Here is a 22829-nt window from a genome sequence, read left to right as displayed (position 1 = left end):
GGGAAATGTTCACGTCTCTTCTCTCAGACATTCAAGGCACTGGCACACCCCGATTTCCCTCAGCAACAGCCTCCCACACGAAACCACCTCATTCTCTCCTGCAGACCGGGCCCTCACACTACGCCTCTCAGGGAAGGGCAGAAGGACTGAAGAATTAAAATGGCCTGTTCCACAAGAGAAAATTAAAGTCCCTTTGGAACCAATTTGAGGACTTAATTCTTAGGCCCCTGGAGAGCAAATGGAAGGAATCAGTGTCCTTCTTTCCAGCTCTACTTTTGCTCAATTCTCTATCCTTCGTTTATGTTATTTTTACGACTTAGGGGAAAGAGAGGAAGAGGATATGACTTCATCTTTTTTCTTCTAGATTAGAGCAGCTGTAGGTTAAGTTTATTTAACCTAATTCTTGGAATGGTTCTTTTTGGCTAACTAGGTTTGCCTAGTGGCTGGTTCCCAGAACTCAGCCCTGCCCTCTGGAAACAGGCCTCCGGTTCTGAAAAGTCCCCTCCTCGTCCCTCTGTGCCTCCACACGCCTCCTCCTTCCTCATGATCGTATCAGTTCTGCTCTCACCTTGACCCTTACCACTCCCTTCCCCCAGCCTCAGCCCCTCTTGGATTCACACACTTCCAGGCCAGTCCTTCCATGCACCCTCACTGGAGCCCCCTGGAGGAGCATGGCTTTGATCCTGCTACTGCACCTGCCTTCTGAACACCTGCCCACAGAAACAGAAACAGTCATCTTTCCAGCTCCTCTCTTGGGATGATGGACGTTGCTGGTTTGCTTAATCGTGCTTAATGGATCCACTACAAATCAAAGGCACCTAACCTCGGTTGGCAAAAACTCTCCCTGGTGGGGCTCCCTGATCACCTCTAGCTCTCTTCCTTTACTACCCCACACAGCAGCTATGGCAAATCTCTGCTTTCTCAGGTTCTCGACCTCACTCTCCTACTCGCCTCCCTCTCAGGACAGAAGATTCTCCACTGTACCATTCTGACAATGTGCTCCCCTCTGCCGTCCCTCTTAGGGAGCTTTCTCTCCAGAAGAAGGAATTCTTCTTTTTCCCATTTTAACCCTCCTCTCTGTACTTTCGACAGTTCCACTCCTTGGCGAATTGCCTCCATTATTTCCGCCCCACCTGTCCACCTTCTCCATCCCTTTATCTCCTTCATCTTAACCCACAAACGTGCTTGAAAGTCCTCATCCTAAAAAAATAAAAGCCCCTGGATTTTGTTTCTCCCTAAAGCTCCCTTCCCATACCTCATTTTCCCTTCAGTGTACATTTGGGTTGGCATTATTTTCCAACTCCTTTTCATTCCTGAATTTGCCATTCTGATTTTATCAACCTTTTAGCATATGTCCTTTTTTAAACCTGCCTCAGATACTGCCTGGAAGGAGGCAGAGTTTTAAATCTTGTTCTCTCCCTCACTACTTTAGTGAAGCCGATTTTCTCAAAAGTGACCTATTGTCACACTCAACAGTATCTCAGTCATCATTTGTCTTGACCTCCGAAAGCCTATTGATGGCTTTTCTGAAACACACTTGGTGACTCACCCTGTGATCTGGGTTGAGTCACTGAGCTTCTCTTGACCTCAGCTGCCTCAGGACACTGTCGAGGGCCTCTGGTCGAGCCAACAAAATTACCAGCAATTACCGCTATGCTGGCTGCTAACTGATTGTGAAGCAGTAAGTGCGGTAACACACGTGAGCAGGGAACTGGGTCAAGTGCCGGGTTCTGGAAAATGATAATATTTGAGGAGGAAGCAGAAGAAGTGGTCCTAGAAGGAAGCCAAGAAGAAATGGCAGAGAGGTAGAGTGATCTTATAAACTGCAAAGCTCATCACTCCACCCAGCTGTGTAAAATCCTGCCAAAGTCTCCCCACAGGTTTCAGGATGAAGGCAAACTCCTTGGGGCTGCCTGAGAGCTTTGTTTTATGCCAATCCCCAAAATGTACTCCTTGTTCCAGCCATATGCTCTTGTATCTTTGCTCCAACATCCACTCTGGCCTCTGTGCTCAGGCTGTTGCCTCTTTTCTTTTATTATTATTATGTTTTTAAGAAGAGTGATGACAAGAGTAAGCCCAGTGGAGAAGCATCAGGGAGGGCTGGGATCAGGGAAGGCTTCCCGGGGCCATGGTCAAGCTGAGTGTTGAGGGAGGGGCAAGAGTCAGCTACAGGTGGAAGGAGAAACGGCGTTCTACCCGAGGGAAGGTGTGTAGCAAGACATGGCATTTCAAGAGCACGGTGATGCTGGAAGGAGGTCCAAGAGGACATGGCAGAGAGAAAGAAGGGCAATGCAATCAGACCACTGGTGACTTCTGACCGAGGATTCTGGAACAAGACAGGGCTGCTGAGATGCAGGAGACCCAGGCCTTGCCTCGAGTGCACAGGTTTAGGTGAGTGAGCAAATCCTAACACTCTTCCAACAACCCAGTGACAGAAGCCAGCGGGCATCTGCCTGGGATGCCCGCGTCGACCCAGCAGGGGCAGACTTCCTCACAGGGGAATGAAAGAGGGAGAGTTATTCTTTGCTTCATGGAATGGCAGGAGAAGAGAATGAAAAAGCCAAAGGGGCTGAGTCACTGGGTCACAGGAGCTTATCCGGAGGCCACTTTTTCCCAAAGTGTGGCAGGGGTGGCTCCAGTGACTTCTGAGGGTACACAGAGGAACATATTTTAATAGCCATGTACTTATTTAAAGGCATTAGTAGTAAATATAACTAGTGTATTATACTTCTGATCTCACAGATATTACTATTCAGGAAAAGGCTAAAAAAATAAGGATGATGTAAGTCCTTTGAAGACATCTATGAGGTAAACAGAAGTCCAGAGGGTATGTAGATAAGGGGTATTTGTGAAGGAAGTGTATGAATGACTGAGGCCTGAGAAGCACTGTTCTGGGCACTGAGGAGGCTACACCCTGGGATTTAGCAGGGAAGAGGCCTGGCCAGATCTGTAGTCTAAAAGACTGCTGTGGAGCCAAGTAGGGAAGGTCGGGAAGAGATAGGACCCACTAGAAACAAAGGCCTTGTTGAGAAGGCTACACCAGGGATCCGGCCCAGAGATGATCAAAGCCAGAGCCCAGGCCAGGCAGTGGACATGGGGAGAAGCTTGCCAGACTCACTCCTCCAGGCACAAAACCAGCTCCAACCCAGCCAGCCACAGCTAACACCAATGCCTGGCACCCAGGCTTTGTTTAGGATTCCTGTCTAATTACAACTTTGGCTTAATCAGATTTCTTCGTAAGTTCAAATGTCTTTATCGTCAACACAAGGCTCCTTTAGGGATTCACCCCAAAGGAGACATCAAATGCAAGCTACAAATCTCCGTTTACCAGAGAACGTTGTCACCTCTGAAGAAGAAAATCAAAGAAGGCAAATGATCCAGGTTCTTGGAAGGCAGTGGCCTTGCCTCAGAGGCAAGAAAGCACTGCAGGTTATAGGAGAAGCAGAAAAAGTGACAGTAGCAGAAACAGCTAACTTTGATTTAGTGCATGGACAAGCTCATTTTCTTCTCATAAAACCCCATGAGGTGGCCACTATAATGACCATTCCTATTTAATGGAGGAAGAAACAGATGCTGACACAGATGAACTAACTAGCCCCAGGCCATGCAGCCGACTAGGGGTGGACCTATGCGCCCAATATGGTTGCCACCAATATGCTTTACCATTTCCTCTAGGGTCAGTCCCACTGTCCTGGTGTTACCATTTCATACAAGTTTGTCACTGACGAAGTTGTAGGGTTGAGGGATATAAAACCTGACAAGCAATCTAAGAGTTGATGCTTGAAACAAAACATTATTCTATCATTCATCCTTTAGGTGTAATTCTTCTTACTTTAGGTTAATTACGATCTCTTCTATCAAACAAGACTCACTACCAGTTATGGTGAGATTTTATTTACTGTTGCTTTTTTTGTTTGTTTGTTTTTAACAGAGCTGTGAGGTAAAGTAAAACAATACCACCACGTTTCTAGGTTAAAGACCCGTTTCTAGGTTAAAGACCCGAAGTCCCAAACTAGCTGGAGGCTTTGAGAAAGTCCCTTAATCTCTCTGAGCTTCTAAAATGAAGATAAGGAAAGCAAGCTCCTCAGACAGGTGTCAGGAGCATTAAAAATGCGAGGAAGTCCATTCTGCTTTTGGAAAGTCCCCTCTGTATGATTATCTAAAATCTTGCTACCACATAAACCAATAAACTTGACCAAAGTGACCCAGAAACAGTTAAGGCCTTCTTGTCTTATCCAAGGCCACTTGATTGATAGGAAAAGAAATTGAGGCTGTACACAGCAAAATAAGACTCCCAAACCACCCACTTGATTTAAAAACAATAAGCCGGAACCATTAAACAGTTTAATACCTATTACATTAAAAACATATTTCAGAGTACATTATGGCATAAGAATGGGAAATAAGAAGACAAGGAGAGGGAAGAAGAAAGAATGTGACCCAGAGAGTACTGAAATATATATTATGCAGTCCCACTGTCTTGTTAATTTTGAGTTACAGATATTCCAATGCACGTCACCCTAAAACCTCCAAAAGCCCCCTGCTGAATGGACAGCCACAGAAGCCCAATAGGGCAAAGCACTCTGGACCACGGACGTTTTTACTAGAAAACCATCACTTTTTAAAACCCACCGCAATGGCCTGGCCTGAGGTCCTTACGTGAAAAAGGTAATTTTCCTTTGCCCTGTAAAGTCCCCTGTGGACTCAGTATTCTACTACTCCAAATGACACAAACAGTTCGTAATGCCCTGGTGTAACACCCATTCTGAACGGGTCTTAGTGTGTCTATAATAAGAAAACTTTTACAAAGTACCAACTAAATATGCTTCTTTGTTCTGGTTCATCAAAAATAATAGGAAAGTTCTCTTGAGAATCATTGATCAAAACAACAGTTATAGTTATAGAAAGGATCACTCAAAAATAAGTAAAAACTCGGGGCTGGGCCAGTGGCATAGTGGTTAGGTCTGCCTACTCCGCTTCTGTGGCCCAGGGTTCACCGGTTCAGATCGTGGGCGTGGACCTACACGCGGCTCATCAAGCCATGCTGTGGAAGCATCCCACATAGAAAAACTTACAACTAGTTATATACAAGTATTTACTGGGGCTTTGGGAAGAAAAAAAGAGAAGACTGGCAATAGATGTCAGCTCAAGGCCAATCTTCCTCACCAAAAACATTTGCAAAAAAAAAAAGGTAAAATCTAAAAGTTTATACTAAAACCAACGCTGGGGGTCTTAGCCTGGTGGCTCATAGCTTGGACTTCGCAGCAGATACATTCTTTTTGGTCTACCCACTACTCTTTAAAAAAACAATCCAACAGTGGCTAATACTTAAAAAAATGGGGGAAATTTGACACATATCATCCATATTTCAGCTTCCTTTGAAAAAGACGGGAAGATCCAGCGAGGCTCCCTTCCCCACATAGCAACACGGGGTTGGAGGTATGCAGCAGTTGCTCCCTGGAGCAGGTAATTAAACACTGGCGTCAGCTTCCCTCCCTCCATTCCTCCGCCTGGCTCCTGCAGGCATTCTGGTTTGCAATAATTACTGTTTCTGCATACTTACTCCCAAACACTGTGTGCAGCTCCCATCGGCAGGGATGAATGATCCTGCAGTGGAAACGGCCGACAAGCTACTCTCCAAAGTGCTGGTGCTCACTCCTCCAGCAGAAAGCACAGCCAGCACAGTGAAGAGCTCATTTTATACAGGGGGTTATTTTTTCACGAGCTTAGGTCTGGCTGTAGAGTCACTCATTAACTCCAGGCATTTGCCAAAGCTGGTTACTGAAGTCATGAAGGCTGCGTAAGAAGGGGCTTCTGGAAGGTGATAATGAATTTCCAGAACTTTAAGTTGATAAAACAAAAGGAAAAGTGGCCAGGAAAAGAATAAGAGGAAGCAATATCACTTCAAAACATTTTAAAATATTAAAAAGAAGTGAGAGTATTTACCTAAGTGACTAATAATACTATGACTTATATTAGCTCAGTAGTTTTCCAAAACTTATAACTACTGTTAAATTCAAAGAAAGACAGCGCCTTTAAGGATTGCTTTGGAGACCATTTTGGGTTTTTTCGTTGTTAGTGATGTTGTCACCTTAAAACATCATTATAAGGTAACAGTATAACATAATGGTGTGAGATACTTAAAAATCCCAGGGTTTGTATTCTGAAAGATACCTGGTTTGACTAGTTAGGCAAAAGCTGTTCTAGAAAGTACAGTATTTTAAAGGCTATTAAACACTACAGCTTTCTTGGCACTGACAGTCATTAAAGATTTCAATTTAGGCGTGATCCCATTAAAAGTAAGGTGACTTTTGATCGGAAAATTCAGCATTAACTATGGTTAAAGATCTCATGCTAACAAACTAGGTCAGTTTGTGATTCCTTTAATTCATCCTCTTTTCTCTAAGAAAAATGTTTGTAAGAGCACTTTGCCTAGTCTTCAAGATGGTCCTTAGACTTGGGCATCTTCCCATTGTGAAGAGAGTTTACTAGGAGAATCAATTTTCTTTTTTATGATTTTTACTTCTCATTACAAAAGTAACACATGCACTAAATGTTGCAGGTAGAATACTTAATGGCACAGAAAGATAATAAGTAAAAGCAGTTTACAAAATAGCATATATATATATTATACATACATTATTATTACAGTAACCTATGCATACAAAAAAGGTTGAAAGGCCACAAAAATAAAAATAAATTGTAGTTAGCTTTGTGCAACAAAAGTATGAGCTTTTAACTTTCTTTTTGCTTTTTTAGATTTTTCTAAATATTATATAAAGTCTATACATTATTTTTATTTTTAATAAAAAATATTAAACATTTATTTTTATAAGAAATGCTATTTAAACATTTTTTATCTATTAGACTATAGGTTAATTTATTTACATATCCATCCAACTAACATTTAGGAGTATATTATATGCTAGACCCTATGCTGCTTTAGGACACAATGTCATAACACTTGGTCCATGCTCTCAGAAGGTTAACATCCAGTAGGAAAAAGCCACAAGTAGTCCCCATTGGTAGAGGAGCGCAGTCAGCGCTATGACAGAGGTGAGTACAGTGGAGGGACATCTACACCAGACAGGGAGTGTTTCCTAGAGGAGACATTTGAACTAATATGTGCACTTAGGTAAGGTGGGTAAAGGGGGGAAGTCGGGCATCCCAAGCCAGTCTTAAGTCTGATTCACATTTATTAATGTTGAGACATGGCCAGTCGTCCACCAAAAAGTTATAATGGGAACAAGAGACCCTAGAGATGTTAAATGGATACAATAAACTGGATGTGGTGATTGACCGATGTGGGGAGATGACTGAGAAGCAAGATGATGTCCACATTCTGTCTTTAGGGACTGAATAGCTGGTGGTACCAGTGACTATGATGGAGAAAACAGCAGGCAGGAGTTGTGAGGACAGTGGCAGGGACAAAGATGGAAATAAGAAACCCAGTTTAGGGTATGATCTGTCTTGAGTTTGTTTGATCCATGGATGATCCAAATATTGAAGACTACCAAATATATATGTGTTTGGGGCTCAGTAGAAAATTCTAAACTGAAAATACCAGGAAATGATTGGCATATAAGAATTAGGCAATTGTATATACAGTGAGGCATGGCTTAACAACAGGCACATGTTCTGGGAAATGTATCGTTAGGCGATTTCATCGTTATGCGAACATCATAGCGTATACTTACGCAAACCTAGATGGTATAGCCTACTACACACCTAGGCTGCATGGTACTAACCTTATGGGACCACCATCTTACATGCAGTCTGTCGTTGACCAAAAATGTTGTTAGGTGGTGCATGACTGTATAGTGAGAAAGAGAGAGGGTCATTTAAAGGGTAACATTTAATGAGGAAACAGAGGAAGGAAAGACTGGGAAGGGATGATAAACACTACAGAACATGAAAGTAAAATAAGAACAAAACAATTCCCCTTTGTTTATCACAATATGGAGAATGCCTAACAGATTCTAGCATTCTAACCCAAATCCAAAGCGCAGGAAGTTCAAGGAAGGAACTGGTACTCCATATGTTTAAGGCTCCTAGCTGACTTTATTACAAAGCCAAGTTTGGCACCCACTGATCTAAGCCATGAACTCTTTGTTAACTCCTACACGTTCGTATCTGAGACACAGAATACATTCCTCCACAGGTTTCAGCCTGCAACATTTCTGAATTTAGAATTGGAGACCAGTTGCTCCTATAAGGGGAAAGTGTACCAGACTTCATTCCTTCGGCTAAAGCCTCTGCACCTGACGGCTATTCACTGGTGAAGTTTTGGTTGGCAAAGGACGGTAACCGCCACTCCAGGGAGAGACCATTGTAGGGTGTACTGTTCTGGGAAACAGGGATTGGCACAGGTAGAGAAGAGAGAGGAACCACTCGAGTTCATGAATATGGTACTTAAAAAAGATGCCAAGCTGGAAAAGTCCTAGACTTATTGGGCAAAGCCCATAAAGTGGCCAATCTTGGTAAAGCCGCAGACTCAGGCAGATCAAGAAAAAGCTAGAAAGGCAGGTCAGTCTGCACAGGGATTTTAAAAACAGACAAGGGTTTAAGTCCTGAAGACTTAAGATATTTTTTGTGGCAATATGACAAGACCAAAATAACTTTTTAGAAGATCGTTGTGGCCATAGGGTACAAAACAGATTTTAAGAGGAGGAACTAGAGAATAGGAAATGGTAGTTTAGGTACAAGGTGCTGTGCTCACAGCAAGTCAGGTAAAATAAGGAACCTGGATCCTCTGACATTAGCTTCAGAGGACAGAATTTTGTATGCTTTTGGTTTTGGTCAGATGACCACTATAGCACATAAAAATTTATTCTATTGGAGCTGTCCCAGTGGCATAGTGGTTAAGTTCACATGCTCCACTTTGGTGGCACGTGGTTCACTGGTTTGGATGCTGGTTGTGCACCTACGCACCACTTGCCAAGCCATGCTGTGGCAGGAGTCCCACATATAAAATAGAGGAAGATGGGCATGGATGTTAGCTCAGGGCCAATCTTCCTCAGCAAAAAGAGGAGGATTTGTTGCGGATGTCGACTCAGAGCTAATCTTCCTCAAAAAAAAAAAAAAAAAAATCATTGTATTAATGAGCCAATGCTAGAATCAGCCTGCAACTAAGTTAAGACATCCAATATCAGAGAAAGGATGGTTTATTTAAGCTCTTTATTTCTATACAATGTTCTCATTAGATCACCTCCATTCAATTAATGAGCACTATGGAGCATCATCCATAAAGTAGGTTACTTCCTTTCCCCATAATTGCTGAAATATATCTAGCCCAGATGGAAGGTACTTTAGCAAAGTCCAAGGAAATGAATAAATCTGGGGATGCTGCAAAATTTCATTCCCTCACTAGCTAGGAAAAGACTTTGAGTGTATGAAGTATTCCTCTCCCACACTCATTTCAGTGATTTGTCAGCCCAAATAAAGAGTGTAATTAATAAAGTTTTAACTGCCTGCTCTGGTGTCTAGTTATGAGAATGGAATTTGAAATCAAATGGATTTGAGTATAAATCCTGGATTTGATATTTGCCAGTTTGAGCAAGGTGTTGAAACTCAGTGTTTCCCAGTTTCTGCATGTGTAAAATGGGGAATAATCTCACATGCCTCAAGAACTATCACGGGTATTAAGTGAGATACCTATGCAAAGTACCATCCAGAGTACCGCATCTGGCACTGAGCCAAGAAGGGCATCAAGAAAGTGCGCTTCCTGCCCTCTAGCCATTTCTGACTTAGACCTGGGGAAATGGATAGCTGAGCCACTAGGTTAATTTCTTTGATATTCTCCTTTCAGTTTTTAAGAGTGGGAATCCTTACTTAGGATGATGAAGATCTCATAGAAGCATCTTTGTAAAGTAAGTGCTCAACCAGAATAATCTGATGCATTTTATAAAGTTGCAATTCAGGCACCAGAATTATATCAGGGTCCAAAGAAGCTCTCAGACCCATAGTTTGAAGATGAATCAGATTTCAGATGGATAGCACATCAAGAAAGGCCCAGTACTCATGACTTTCAGGCTTTACTCTAAATAGTCCAAAATTCAGAGTGAATACTTTTTAAAGACAAAAGAAAATACGAAGAGAATTAAAAGGTAGATCCTGACTAGGATCTGCCATCAACCAGTCACTCCTAACAATACAACATAGCTTTGATGGTGGAAAGGTTACATACACGGTCTTTGTATATATGGTTGCTGCTACTAGAAATGTGAGGAAGGGCAATAAATCCCCATTTGTATTTACTGTAGTAAAGAATTTAAAACCAACAGAAACTGGACTAAAATAGTCTTTAAACTATATATATATATATATATATATATATATATATATATATAAATATATATGGATATCCAAGTAATCTCATAAAATTAAAATGTGATTAGATATTTAAAAAATTACATTCTATTATACCAGCACCAGGAAAAATAGTAAAGAACAGAAAATAAAACAAAGAAATTCCTATAAAAGTCCATTAAGAGAATAGCAACTATGAGCATAAAGATCTCCTCTAGCTAGAGCTAAGAATTAACTATGGAATATATTTAAATATGAAACACCAATTGCATGTCCACGGGCAACCGCGGGGAACCGTGGGGAGAGCATATATACCGCAGGAAGTACTACTGCGCTCACAAAGCAGATCTGAGAAATATTCATACAACACGGATAGCAGACCCTTCAAAAGGACAGATACCTGTGCACTCATGAGTACATTTCAATTTTGAAATAATAAAAAAATCCAAATTATTATAAAGTGCTTGGGAACTTCAGTTATTCTTGACATTATATAAGGAATATCATGCTTTCTACAACATGTATGGATGAATTTATTCTAACTGTGGGCAGGCACAAAATATAGGTATCCTGTATAAATCGAAGGGCTTGCTGACATCAATTAGAAGCTGATTAGAGAAACATGATATATTTGTATACCAAAGTATAAATAAGTTTATTATTAAAGGAGTCACATAAAATAAAACTCCTCAGGTCACTGGTGACATGACTTTATATCAAACAAATGTTATTTAGCAAGTGCTCACTCAGCTTTAAAATAAAAGATTTTTAAAGCTACTTTTGCTTGCTTTTTCATCTACGAAATTGATAAAGAATCATACTACTAAGGTTTCCCAGTGTGTGGGAAACAGGGCACTCTCACGCTGGCGGTGTATAAATTGCCACAATGTCACGTGTGACATGCATTTTGAAAGTCTGCAACATATCTTCTGACTTGGTAAGACTACCTGAAGGATTTACAAAGGCGTTTAATGTAGCATTGTTTATAATGGCAACAAATCTGGAACAAGCTACTATCTAAAACAGGAACATGATCAATCAATCAGGAAACACAATGGGGTGCTGACTATAGTGTTCATATACATATAATAATATAGTATTTGACATGGAAAATATGCATAACATATTAAGTGGTAAAAAGAGTAGACCACAAAATAGATTCTCCCCCCACCACCGCTGCCCCACTTATCTGTATCTTCAACTGTTGCTAAATTGTCTTAGCATAATTATTTTCAAGTTTAAGAAATTTTTTTAATACCCACAGGCTCTCCCTCTCCCACATCCCCCCTCTTATTAGCTTACTTATTACCCAAATCACACTAACCAATTAATTCAGCTTGGATTAAACATTTATGCATGACTTGGCAAATTCTCCGTAATTCCTGCTATTTAATTCCATCTCCATCTTATTTATTTTAAAAGTCAGATCATACAAAATCAATTTTTATAAAACATTTGAGAGATTAAGAGGCCATAAATAATTGGAAAAAAAGAGAAAAGTTTAAATTTGAACAGGAATTATTGATTCTTTCTAAAAAAAGAAATAATCTCCCAGTATTAAGAAAGAAAAAAGGTAATTGTATTTTTTATATAGAAGAGTACCCAAGTCTTTGAAAGACAATCTATATTAAGTCTCTAGAAAGTGCTAGGAACTGTTTTCAACAACTTTTCATAAGCTCCTCAGGGTAGGGTCCCAGTCTTATTTATCCACAACCAGTCCAGTGCCTGCCAGGATGTACGCACTCAATAATTGTTTGTTCAAATACATCCAATTACTAAACACTCACCATGATCCATTTTTCAAATTAAGAAATTATGTTTCAAATGGATAAAGTATCTCATTCTAGAGCCCACAATTCCTAGGGATTCTCAGCCAGCTCTGACTCTGTCTGATTCTGGGGCTCCTTATCCCACTGCCCAGAGAGGGCAGCCCAAGATGGCACACTTCTTCCAGGGCAGGGCATGCTCTTGTCTTCTTCTTATGCTTCAGAAAACTTCTAGCACAGGCTTGTGCAAAACGAAGGTGCAAAGATAAATGCTTGTTAATACCAAAAACCTATTGCTTGTCGCACTCTATCAATTTAGGATTACCTTCCAGATGAAACATTCCTTTAGGAGCAATAGTGTTGTTTTCATAGTGTGGGGACCTGAAATTGGCCACCCCAAGATATGTCTCTTTGGCATCAGGATTATTTGAGGCTGATTATTTTGATAAACTGGGACAGGGAAGGAGGCTCTGAGGAATGGAACTCGCCCTTTGTTAGGAGACATTTACATTTGTAAGGTAAATCTCTAGCTGTAAAAGATGCCTCCCTCTCTGTACCAGGAAGAAGAAAGGAGATGACCTTCTCTCTAGAAACTCTTAATCAATGCCAAAGGCAAGGACTTAAATCTGCATTTTATCGTGCTTGTCTGGTAACCTCCTGTAACTAACTTCCCTCCCCCTCCCAACGTTGGCATTTCTTTAAGGATTAAGCATCTTTCCTTAGGCTAGGGATTGCTGTGCTCACCTGTGACCGCCCAGCTCAAGACAACAGACTTGCCTCCTGCTATGCCCACCGAGATAGCAGACCCACTACCTGCTGTGTCCATCATGTGCTGTGCCGACAGGGCAATCTTGTGACTATTGTGGGAGGGACATTTCAAACATATGTGAAATATCCTGTTTTGGGGTATATAACCCCTCTGTGTACCCCACTTCTTCGGCACCCTTTCTTCCTTGGCCCCGGGCCATGGTTCCTCAAAAAGCTTTGTTTAATTTTCTCTTGCTATTCTGTCTCATGTGAATTTAATTCGTTCTCCGCCCAGACAAAGTGCATTTGTTCTTGGCAGGTGTGTTAGCCAAAGTCTGCCCAGATGATGACGCTCAATGACTTTAAAGTCAGGGAAAGGAAAAATGTGTAGGTTTAACAATTTTGAAAAGTAATTGCAAGGCCTTTGTAAAGACATTTTTATTCTACCAAATATATAAAAGAAAAACTTATTTTTTCTAAAAATAATGTTTCCTGATTATTTTTATTATAAAGATGTCCTCAGTGGTGTGCTGCTGAAGAATTTCTATGCCACCATCCCTACTGTGCTAGACTGTTATAAAACCAATAAAATTTCTTCTTTGGCAATTGAAAAATATAAATCTCTTTACAGGTCTACAGCCCCTCAACCCCACCCAGATGATCTGATGTCACATTTCTTATGCTGCTGAGTCACACACGCACTCAGCACACGGTACCTAAGATGATCTCAAATTTGCTACCTTGAAACCATCCTTTAGCAGAAAGCTACTCAAATAATATCCTACTAGAAATTCTAAAAAGTTAAATTAAGAGAAATCTCTTATTTGAGAGTAAAATTAAGTATTTTAAGATTAAATTAAAAAATCAAGATGCAATTTGAATCTAATTGACCAGCAGATTTTCCATTTTCGCTCACACTCACCTCTCCCGAGGAACAGCAAACCAGTACTCCGGCTGCTTTCTTCGTTTGCCATAGTGCTGGACCATGGCTGCAGTGTGAGTGGCAAAGGATTTTCTCATTGGTTTTCCCACTTTAATGCAAAGAAACATGGGCGGGGTCTTGCTTTTCTCTTCTTTTGAAGGAAGTATATCTGAATCACACATGAAAAAATCTCCCTCAATATTGGCGACAGTAAAACCTTTCAACTTACAAAGAATAGTGTCCAATCCCCTCTTAGTGATGGAAAGTCAAAACACATGGCAGAAACATCAAACAACATCATCACAATAGGACTAATTAAATGTTTCGGACCTTCTTTAGCACAAAAGGAAAAAGCTTTGGATGTTTCAGGGTGGTCTACATCACATGAGATGCCCCGTACTGGGAATAAGCATCAAAACCAACACAATAACAGATAGTGGAGAATTGTGACAACCCACAAGAATACATATTAATGAATGGTACTGAGGATCCAATCATGCCATAAGGCAATTCCATTTAGAACTGAAATGTCTTCAAAAACATTTTAAACTCCTTTAGATTTAGAAATCCAAAATAAAACAGGAAAGTTACTGGAAAGATGAAAAAAAGCAAACTACTTTTGAAATAGTATTTACAGTTCAATTTTCAAAAACAGATATCACCTACTAATTTTTTCCCCCAATTATTAATGTACAGTAAAGATATGCTCTATTGAGAAAACATTGTTCTCAAATAATTGTACTACTTTTGCTATCTCATGTGCAAGTTTAAGTAAGGCAACTATACAACAGAATATAAAGACTCTAAAGAAAAATGGCTTACCTTCAATGGGTACCTGAACTCTCTTTAAGAGCCATAACTGAATTTCAGATTTATTATCCATTTGTGCAGCTTGGCAACTGTTGTCCAGAGTAGATTCCAGAGAGGAGTCTGGAGACTCTTTATTCATAGTTTCTTCTGTAGAAGAGCCCAGAGGCAGTGGAAGGGGCGCTCTCTCTTTCACCCAGGTTTTGTCTGGCTCTTTATTGCCCTCAGTCGGGAGATCACTCGTCTGGGGAAGAGTACTACTAAGGGTGATGTCTATTCCCACTGGTTCAATACTTTTGTCATCACTTAATTCTGCCTTCTGCAAGTTATCAGATAACCGTGACCCTTCTTTGTTCTTATTAAGGTAATATTCGATGAGTTTAACTTTATCCAGATCTTCATGGATGTTCAGTGTGTTTTCCACCTGGCTTTCCGGGGAACCAGACTGCTTGTCCACCTCCGGCATTATATCTTGCTTCTCACAGGTTTCTAAATCTAGGGCTCCTTTCAGTTCAGCATCACTCTCTGTTCTTGAAAAGTTCAGGGCTGACTGTACCTGCCTTTCCATTGCAGAACTGATTATTTGTGACTTAGTCTTCCTTAGCTCCTCTGGGTCAAGAGAAAGGCACTCCTTCGAGGTGTCTCTTTTGTCCATTCCACCATCAGTTTGAGAAGAAAGTTCTTCCAGGTCAACAAAGTCATCATCTTCCCCTAAAAGGGAATTTTCTTTGGCTATAGGTTCAAATGCAGCCTGAGTGTCAGGAGATTCCTTGCTGACGTTAGTTACTATGGTAGATCCAGTGGTTGCCTCTGTAGACGATTCCAGTTTCTTTAACTTTCCTGACACAGAGCTGTCTAAGGGCTTCATATGTGTGTATTTTGCTGACTTCTCCAAGGGTCTTGATTTGGAATCTGAAGTGATGGTTCTCTCTCCATTCTGCTGTCGTTTTTCCTTGTTGAGAGATTTGAATTTACTGAATGGGTTGATATCCTTTTCTGAAGCCAGGTCTTCCCATTCTCCAGGCCTGTACAGAGGACAAAGATCCTGAGGTAGGTCACTGTCGGGGGAAAAATGGTGGATGCACATGGAATGTTAAAAACAAAACCAAAAGCAAAATGGAGGAAAGGCAAAAATCAAAACAAAACCCAACCAAAAACCAAAACAGAAACATATCGCAACTAAAATTTATGTTTAAATGATTTCAGAATAAAGAAATGAAATCAAGAAATTGACTTCAAAATGAAACATAAATCAACTATAAGAAGTGACAAAGCAAAACACCATGAGAGCTGCACATCCTACTAGAAGCACACGAATGTATATGAAGTCATTATGAACGTGGAGATGTCACCCACTAGATTTTTAATGATGACATGTTTCTGATTTTCATGAAGGAAAGAACAAAGGAGAGGAAGTGTTTTAGTAGGACTAGAATTTCTTAAATATTCAAAGCTTTTTGTTTTTATAAAATAGGATATAAACCAACTACATTAATTTTGAATAGTTAATTGACTGAGTAGTTACTCATTTAACTGCTCTGTAAAATGACTGACCCTGAACCCTAATTTTGCATTTCATGGCTTAGGATCTGATGCTTCTAATAACAGACATCCTTCTATGTCCAAAGGAGATGCAAGGGGAAGCTTCCACTATTATTGTGGATATACAGCACCTGCTCCATTTCACAGTTTAAAAATTTATAGAAAAGTAAATCGAATAAGCTCTTACCTACTTAGTTTAAATTTCTTAACTCTTTCATTTTATAGGAATATCATTTTAACTTTATGGAGATGGGCAACTGGTTTATCAGGTGAAACGTATTTTCCTTGGATGCAGTCAATTATTTTTCCTTAATAACAGATGCTTTACTACCCAAATTTGAATCACACATGACTAAACATGATCTCCAAAGTTTAAAATAAGTGGTCACGAATATACTTTTTAAGCCATGACTGGAAATATCTTGATTAACCTGTATTTTCACTTACCTTGGTGTTGATACTCAGTTAAAACACAGAGATATAAAAACCCTTTTTAAAAATAACATGTTCAGATTTCAAAAATAAATTCTTAAAAAGACTAGGTCATATTCAGGTAAGACTTTATTATTCTGGCTTTCAAATAATTACGATAATAAAGCAACAAAGTACTAGGAAGTTCTCAAGTCACAAGACCTTCTCCCCAAAGTTATTTTATAAATCACTGGCATGAGAACATCCATGCTCTTTCCAAAAGAAAATGAAAGTCTACATAATTGTTAGGCTCTGACAGATGCTTTAAAAAGCCTCTTTAATTCATAATTCATCTCAATTCACTAAGCATTCACTGAGCTCCTAAATGTCATATGCTAAAAGACGATGTGACAGTGTCTGTGTTCTGCAGGAACCTGCCTACACAAAAATGTTCTGCCCGACACTAGCACTCCGGGAGATGGTAAAGATGCTCCAGTCAGAGAGTCAAATAAGTTAGTATAACATGGTGTAATTTCCATTTTAGTACCCAAAATTTAATTTGGCATATTAAAGGCTATAATAAGTCCTGTAAGAAAGAAACCCAGCTCCTCACATACTTGGTTAATAAGCAAAAGCGTCTTCCAGGAAAATCTAAGTCCCTTTCTCATCTCTTCCTTCTCTACCAAGCTTGACCCCACAAAGTATAAATTGACTAAACTCTAATCAGCCTCCTATATTACCTTCTTGTCTACCTTTCCCTTCTTGTTCGTCTGCCTAATCCAAGCTGGGATTAATTTAGCCATCTGCTTTTTCTTCAATGCAGCTGCCAAGCACTGTTGGGGCAAAGTGGAGGGTGGTGTCAACTGGCCCTGCTGTTCATGTTTTCTACACGCAGCCAGGCACCTAATGATGATCAAAAATCCCTTCAGTTGTACCCTTCCTAGTCTCTGTGGCAGCTGGAGTTACAAAATGTCCTCATAAAAAACACAAAGCCTGAAGGTGAGGATGGAGAGATTTTATACACACACACACACACACTTTTAAAACTATTTGTACACTGCAGCTAGATAATTTGCACTTCTTGTTTCACCATACAACTTTTAGCAATAATCAAATTTTAAACTTTTTTTTTTAAGAAGAAGAAGATTAGCCCTGAGCTAACATCTGTTAATCCTCCTCTTTTTGCTGAGGAAGACTGGCCCTGAGCTAACACATTGACCATCTTCCTCTACTTTATATGTGGGATGCCTACCACAGCATGGTGTGCCAAGCGGTGCCATGTCCACACCCGGGATGCGAACCAACGAACCCCAGGGCCCCAGAGCGGAACGTGTGCACTTAACCACCGCACCTCAGGGCCGGCCCCCGAAATATTTTTCTTTTTGAGGAAGATTAGCTCTGAGCTAACATCCGTGCCCATCTTCCTCTATTTTATATGTGGGATGCCTGCCACAGCATGGCTTGATAATCGGTACATTGGTCCGAGCCCGGGACCCAAACTGGTGAACCCTGGGCCACTGAAGCGGAGCGCATGAACTGAACTGCTGAACCACTGGGCCAGACCCTAAACTATTTTAAACTTTTAAACAATTGATGGAATTCTGAAGTCCATACTAAGTTCATTTCACACTGATTCCACTCACACATTCTATTTTGCTCATTGGCGCACAATGTTCATTAGACTGAAAACTCTTTATATACCTGCATCCATGGCAGGAATCAGTGCACAACTCTGATATAAACACAATCTCACATTGAGAGAAATCTTTCTGTAAAGGTGTACCTTCCCTTTCCATTATTAAAAAGAATATTTGACATCCAAAGCTGAAGATGGGCAACAGTATTACTCCATTAGAAGCCATCATTGGGCAAGAAACGCCCCTATCTGCCTGGCCGTCCACTTCCAAACGCAGCTCTATCTTTACCTAATCTTATCTTTTTTCCTCTCGTCACAGAGAATGCAATGTTCGTTTCTTCTTTCCAAAACTAACTCTTCTCACTTCCTCTCCTCCTCCTCATCTAAGATTCCAAGGCAATTGGACACTTCCTCACGTGAGTTCTCATGGCACACTGTGTGCAGACACATCGACAAAATGACAGTAAGAATCAGATTATCCCTACAAGGAATCAATTCTCTGAGCTTTCTTAACTCTTTCTCTTTGTTCATGGGGAGCTTCCTTCTCTCTCTCTCTCTTTTTTTTTTTTCAACAAAAGCTCAGCTTAGTAAGAGAGAATTCATTAGGACTAAAGTAAGATTCATTTACATTTCAGAGACAAAACAAACTAGTATTATTCCGTCTTCACATCACCTAAGGTCATCTGGCTACAGGGATTGTGGCCTCTGCACTGTCCACTCCAGCCGCTCTCCAGGCAGGACTAAGGGAAGACCACCTACCCTAGAACTTGAATGAAGAAGAACATAATTCTGTGTAGCAATTAAACCAAAAAGAAAACATCATTCTCTTATTGGCAATGAGACTAAAATTCGTTCAGAGAGACTTCATTTCTTCTTTCATAAACTCATTAAGAACATGCATTGTTTTTCAAAAAGATAAGCCAAATGAATATCATTTCTATGTGCTGGCTTTTTCGCTTTTCTCTTTTCACCTTTTTTCTGTTCCACTTTTCCCTACCATTGACTTTATCATTTCCATTTCCTCTCATTTTCCTATCCTTTTAAAATTTAGTGGACAAATCTTCCACCTTCAGATTCACCTCTACACGATCTCTTGCTCCTGCCAATGCCTCACTTTTTAATTGCATTTAATTCTCCCAACACCCCCTTTTTTTTCTGGTAAACAAAGAAATGTCTCTTACGATGGCAAGGCATCTTTGATCTTCATGTGGGAAATGTCGTTGTAGAGTGCAATGGAAACCACCTCTTCCATGGGGCAAATGAGGCCATACTCCTCACAGCCATTTTCAATGACCAGGGGATCGGACTTGTGAGGGTCAAACATGATGTTGTTAGGAGTGACAAGCATGACGCCTCCGACCACACCCTGCAGGAGATGGGCACAGAATCACTACAGGCAAGAAGCAACCAACCACAGCAGCTCTGACAAACTCATGTTGTCATTCCGCTGACTTGTGAACCACAGGATCCTACATAACAATCACATGCCCTCTATGAGGGCTGGAAAAGCAGGCTGAAGAAATGCAACACTGGGTGCTGTGTGGTGAAATGGACTCGTCTCGCCGTGGCCATCAATCGAGCCTGGTTCTGGCAGAGCTGCTGCCTCAGTACAATTGTGGTGGGATCTTGGGTTACACAAGTATGTCTCAGATTCTCCGACACCGTCTGTAAAATGAGAGGGGCTGTCCCACGTGCTTTCCTGATTGAGAACTGGGTGCTCTACAGTTCACTCAGCACGTATACACCACGTGTCCAACAAGTGCACGGTACTGTGCTAAGGGAGCAGCTCTCTTAGAGTCACGGTGCCAAAGGACAGTCTTATACTTTTTCTCTAAAATGATTAGAAAGCCCACATTCAACAAAATTTGACACAAATAGGACTATGAGTTTTCACGGTCAGAAGTGAATATAGCTGAAGTATGGAAATTAAAAGCAAAAAGCAGTTGTTTGGTGGGAACCTGCAGGTCTGAAGTTTGGTCAGTTTACAGTATAGACCTTGTTGGCCACAGGGATATGATCTACCTGGGATACCAGGATGCAGATGCCTCCCTGCAGGTAAATAATTTCTCTTGGTACTCTTAATGAGTTTAGTGATCATCTTTGCAGAAAGTTTTGCATTTCATGCGTTACTTATTCTTGGTGGCCAAAGTTTTAAGTGCATATCAATACTGTTGTTTCCTACCATTTGAACCTGGCGTGACGTCTCTACAATGAGTGCAGGAATTCACTTTACATCAACATAACTCTTTTTTCAGAGACTTAATAAAAGTCAGATTCATTCTTTGTATAAAGTACCAACCACCAAAACACTAAAAACATGACATCGCGGACATTTCTCATACCAGCATCTCCAACAGCAAACGTATTGAGAGCTTAGGGTTCTTCCAGGTTAGGTGATAAGCTCTTTACATGTATCCTCTTTTAATTACCACACCCTATTGGTTAAATTTATTATTGTCCCTATTTTATAGATGAAGAAATGAAAGCTTAGGAAATTTAAATACCTTGCCCATGGTCTCAGAGCTAGTGGGTGGTGGAGTTGGAATTTAAATGTCAACTTAAATGCAGTGAGTGTGATTCCAGCATTTGCTGTTAAACACATTCTATACTGTGTCCCTAACAATTTGTAGGTTAAGAACTGAAAGATAAAGTGATAAGTCCAAGGTCACAAAAAATCACATTTCCACTCAGTGATCACTATTCCCTCAGTAAGTAACATGCCAAGGATCCAGAAGGGGAAAACTAATGGACAATAGTGAAATCTTACGCTGAAACTATGGGTAAGACATCATAATGCAGCCTGCCTTCAGTACTTCAGAACCTAGTTGAGTTTTCCATAGAGTCCAAGAAAAGGAAACCAATTTCATTGCCATATACCTTTCCATCCGTGAAGTATCGACAATTCATTTTCAAAAATTTTACCACTCCTGGCTCGTCTTCTTCTGAAGTGGAAGATAAGACTCTTTCAATAGGTTTTAAGGCCTTTCTTGCTAAGTCAGCATCCTTTAGAAAGCAAAAATTTCCAAAATCAAATAGAAGCCCTTTTTCAAAACAGATTATTTATACAAATCAAGCTACATAAGTTCCCTGTAGTTGTTTCTATTTAACTTGAACATTAAAAAGGCAAATGTTCTTTGTCCTTCAAAATTATCACAAACAGTAAGTATCCAAATTAAACTAACATTTAAAAAAAAAAAGTGCATTTGTATGAACCCATAAAAATGGCTCATCAATGTCTTTAGAAAATAACCTAAATGAAAGAATTCATATTTGACTCATGGTTCAAGTTCTTTAGAAAAAGGAGTAAAACTAGCACAAACAAACTATCAGTCTCATTGAGAGTTTAACTTCATGCTTCTATGTAAACAAGGCATGCATTTCTGCCTTTGAGACCTAAAAGTGAACAGGCTTCTTTTGGATAGCTTGCGTTCTCTCAACTAATGACAAATAACCCCACCCCTTTGAGGAAAATTTCAGATGAAATCCTGTGAAAATAACATGTAGAATTCTATAACTCAAAAAACATTTTTGATAAATATGAACTTCAGGGTGTGAATGACATACATACAGGCAGTTTATCATATTCTGCATCTGATGATGAAGGAGAGACAGTAGCACCAGGACTGGAGGAGGATAATCTTAAGGTACCGGAAGGAAAGTTGGCATCTGGGACAAAAAGAACCTGCGAACAGGAAAGAAAAGTTGGGTGAGTACCAAGAATCAGGCAAACCACTAGGCAGTGTTTACAGCGGTTACTCTCTGCACAGTATCTTGCTGGGTGCATGACTCACACCCAGTTGGCTTTCATGGAACTCATTTGCAACTTGGGGTCTTCTAGACTAATCCATGAAATGATACTCAGCCATATGAATGTGTGCAGTGGAAAAGGTACATAACACACCTGCAGACACTGCAGGACCTCACAAAAGGGAAGAGCAAGGTGGCTGAGTATTCCAGGCAGGCCAAGTGAAACAGATGGGTCCAAATGAAGCCTTGAACGTTAGGTAGGATTTGGATATGAAGGGAAGAGTCTTCCAGAGGAGGACACTAACAATACAAAGGAATAGAGGAGAAAGTAGCACAGAATGCTTCTAAACATAACACCTGTGTCAGGAAGAAACAGAACAAATCCAGGCTCGCTAAGGCTAAGCAGGCTCTGAGTGTTAACGGAGTAAGGTCCTTATACAATAAACTGTACAAGGTAATATTAATAATCTCAATACCTTCTCTTCCATCACTGGGTAATCTGAAAAAAAAAAATCCCCCGAATTGTACAAAATAGTCTCCTTCTGCAAAACACATTGGTTCCCAAAGTGTTCTTGCGACCCTGTCACTCAAAATTCTTTTAATAGGACATGCTACATTTTGGCATATATCAATACAGTGTTAAAATGATGACCTCTAATGTTATAAAACTTAATTCAGAACTAGTCATATAACAACTGTTCAATATTATTATTCACGCTCTCCCATCTTCCAGTCACATATCTCTTCTAACTTGAGTTATTTAAATCACTCTTGACTCCAGAAAAAAATTTGAGGGAACAACAAAAGACATATTATGATAAAAGTAGGAAAAACAACATCAAGGAGAAATAAGATGAGGATTGATTACTACTAAAAGTACATGCTCCAAAATTACCAAACACTTGTTGAGAGGTGGCCCATAAAACTGGCCCTGAGTTTCCAA

General features: G+C 40.2%; 1 protein-coding gene across 15 annotated transcripts in view; it reads right to left on the bottom strand.

Moving 5' to 3' along the window:
• The window catches only part of NCOA7 (nuclear receptor coactivator 7), a 147062-nt gene that overhangs the window by 25901 nt on the left and 98332 nt on the right, over positions 1-22829 (bottom strand). For 8 of the 15 annotated variants that reach the window (XM_070557004.1, XM_070557000.1, XM_070557009.1 and 5 more), the window contains 5 exons: positions 21708-21821; positions 21017-21142; positions 19321-19505; positions 14566-15575; positions 13744-13912 (listed from right to left, as the gene is read on the bottom strand). In XM_070557004.1, the coding sequence (XP_070413105.1) occupies positions 13744-13912; positions 14566-15575; positions 19321-19505; positions 21017-21142; positions 21708-21821 (1604 nt within the window). Of the gene's footprint in view, positions 1-13743; positions 13913-14565; positions 15609-19320; positions 19506-21016; positions 21143-21707; positions 21822-22829 lie in introns of all 15 variants that reach the window. The other 7 variants (XM_070556998.1, XM_070556995.1, XM_070556994.1 and 4 more) reach the window with 1 other exon arrangement.

Source organism: Equus przewalskii, chromosome 9, assembly GCF_037783145.1.
Source record: "Equus przewalskii isolate Varuska chromosome 9, EquPr2, whole genome shotgun sequence".
Lineage (NCBI taxonomy): Eukaryota > Metazoa > Chordata > Mammalia > Perissodactyla > Equidae > Equus > Equus przewalskii.
The sequence above is the reverse complement of the archived record's forward strand: the minus strand, read 5'-3'. Positions and strand labels throughout refer to the sequence as shown.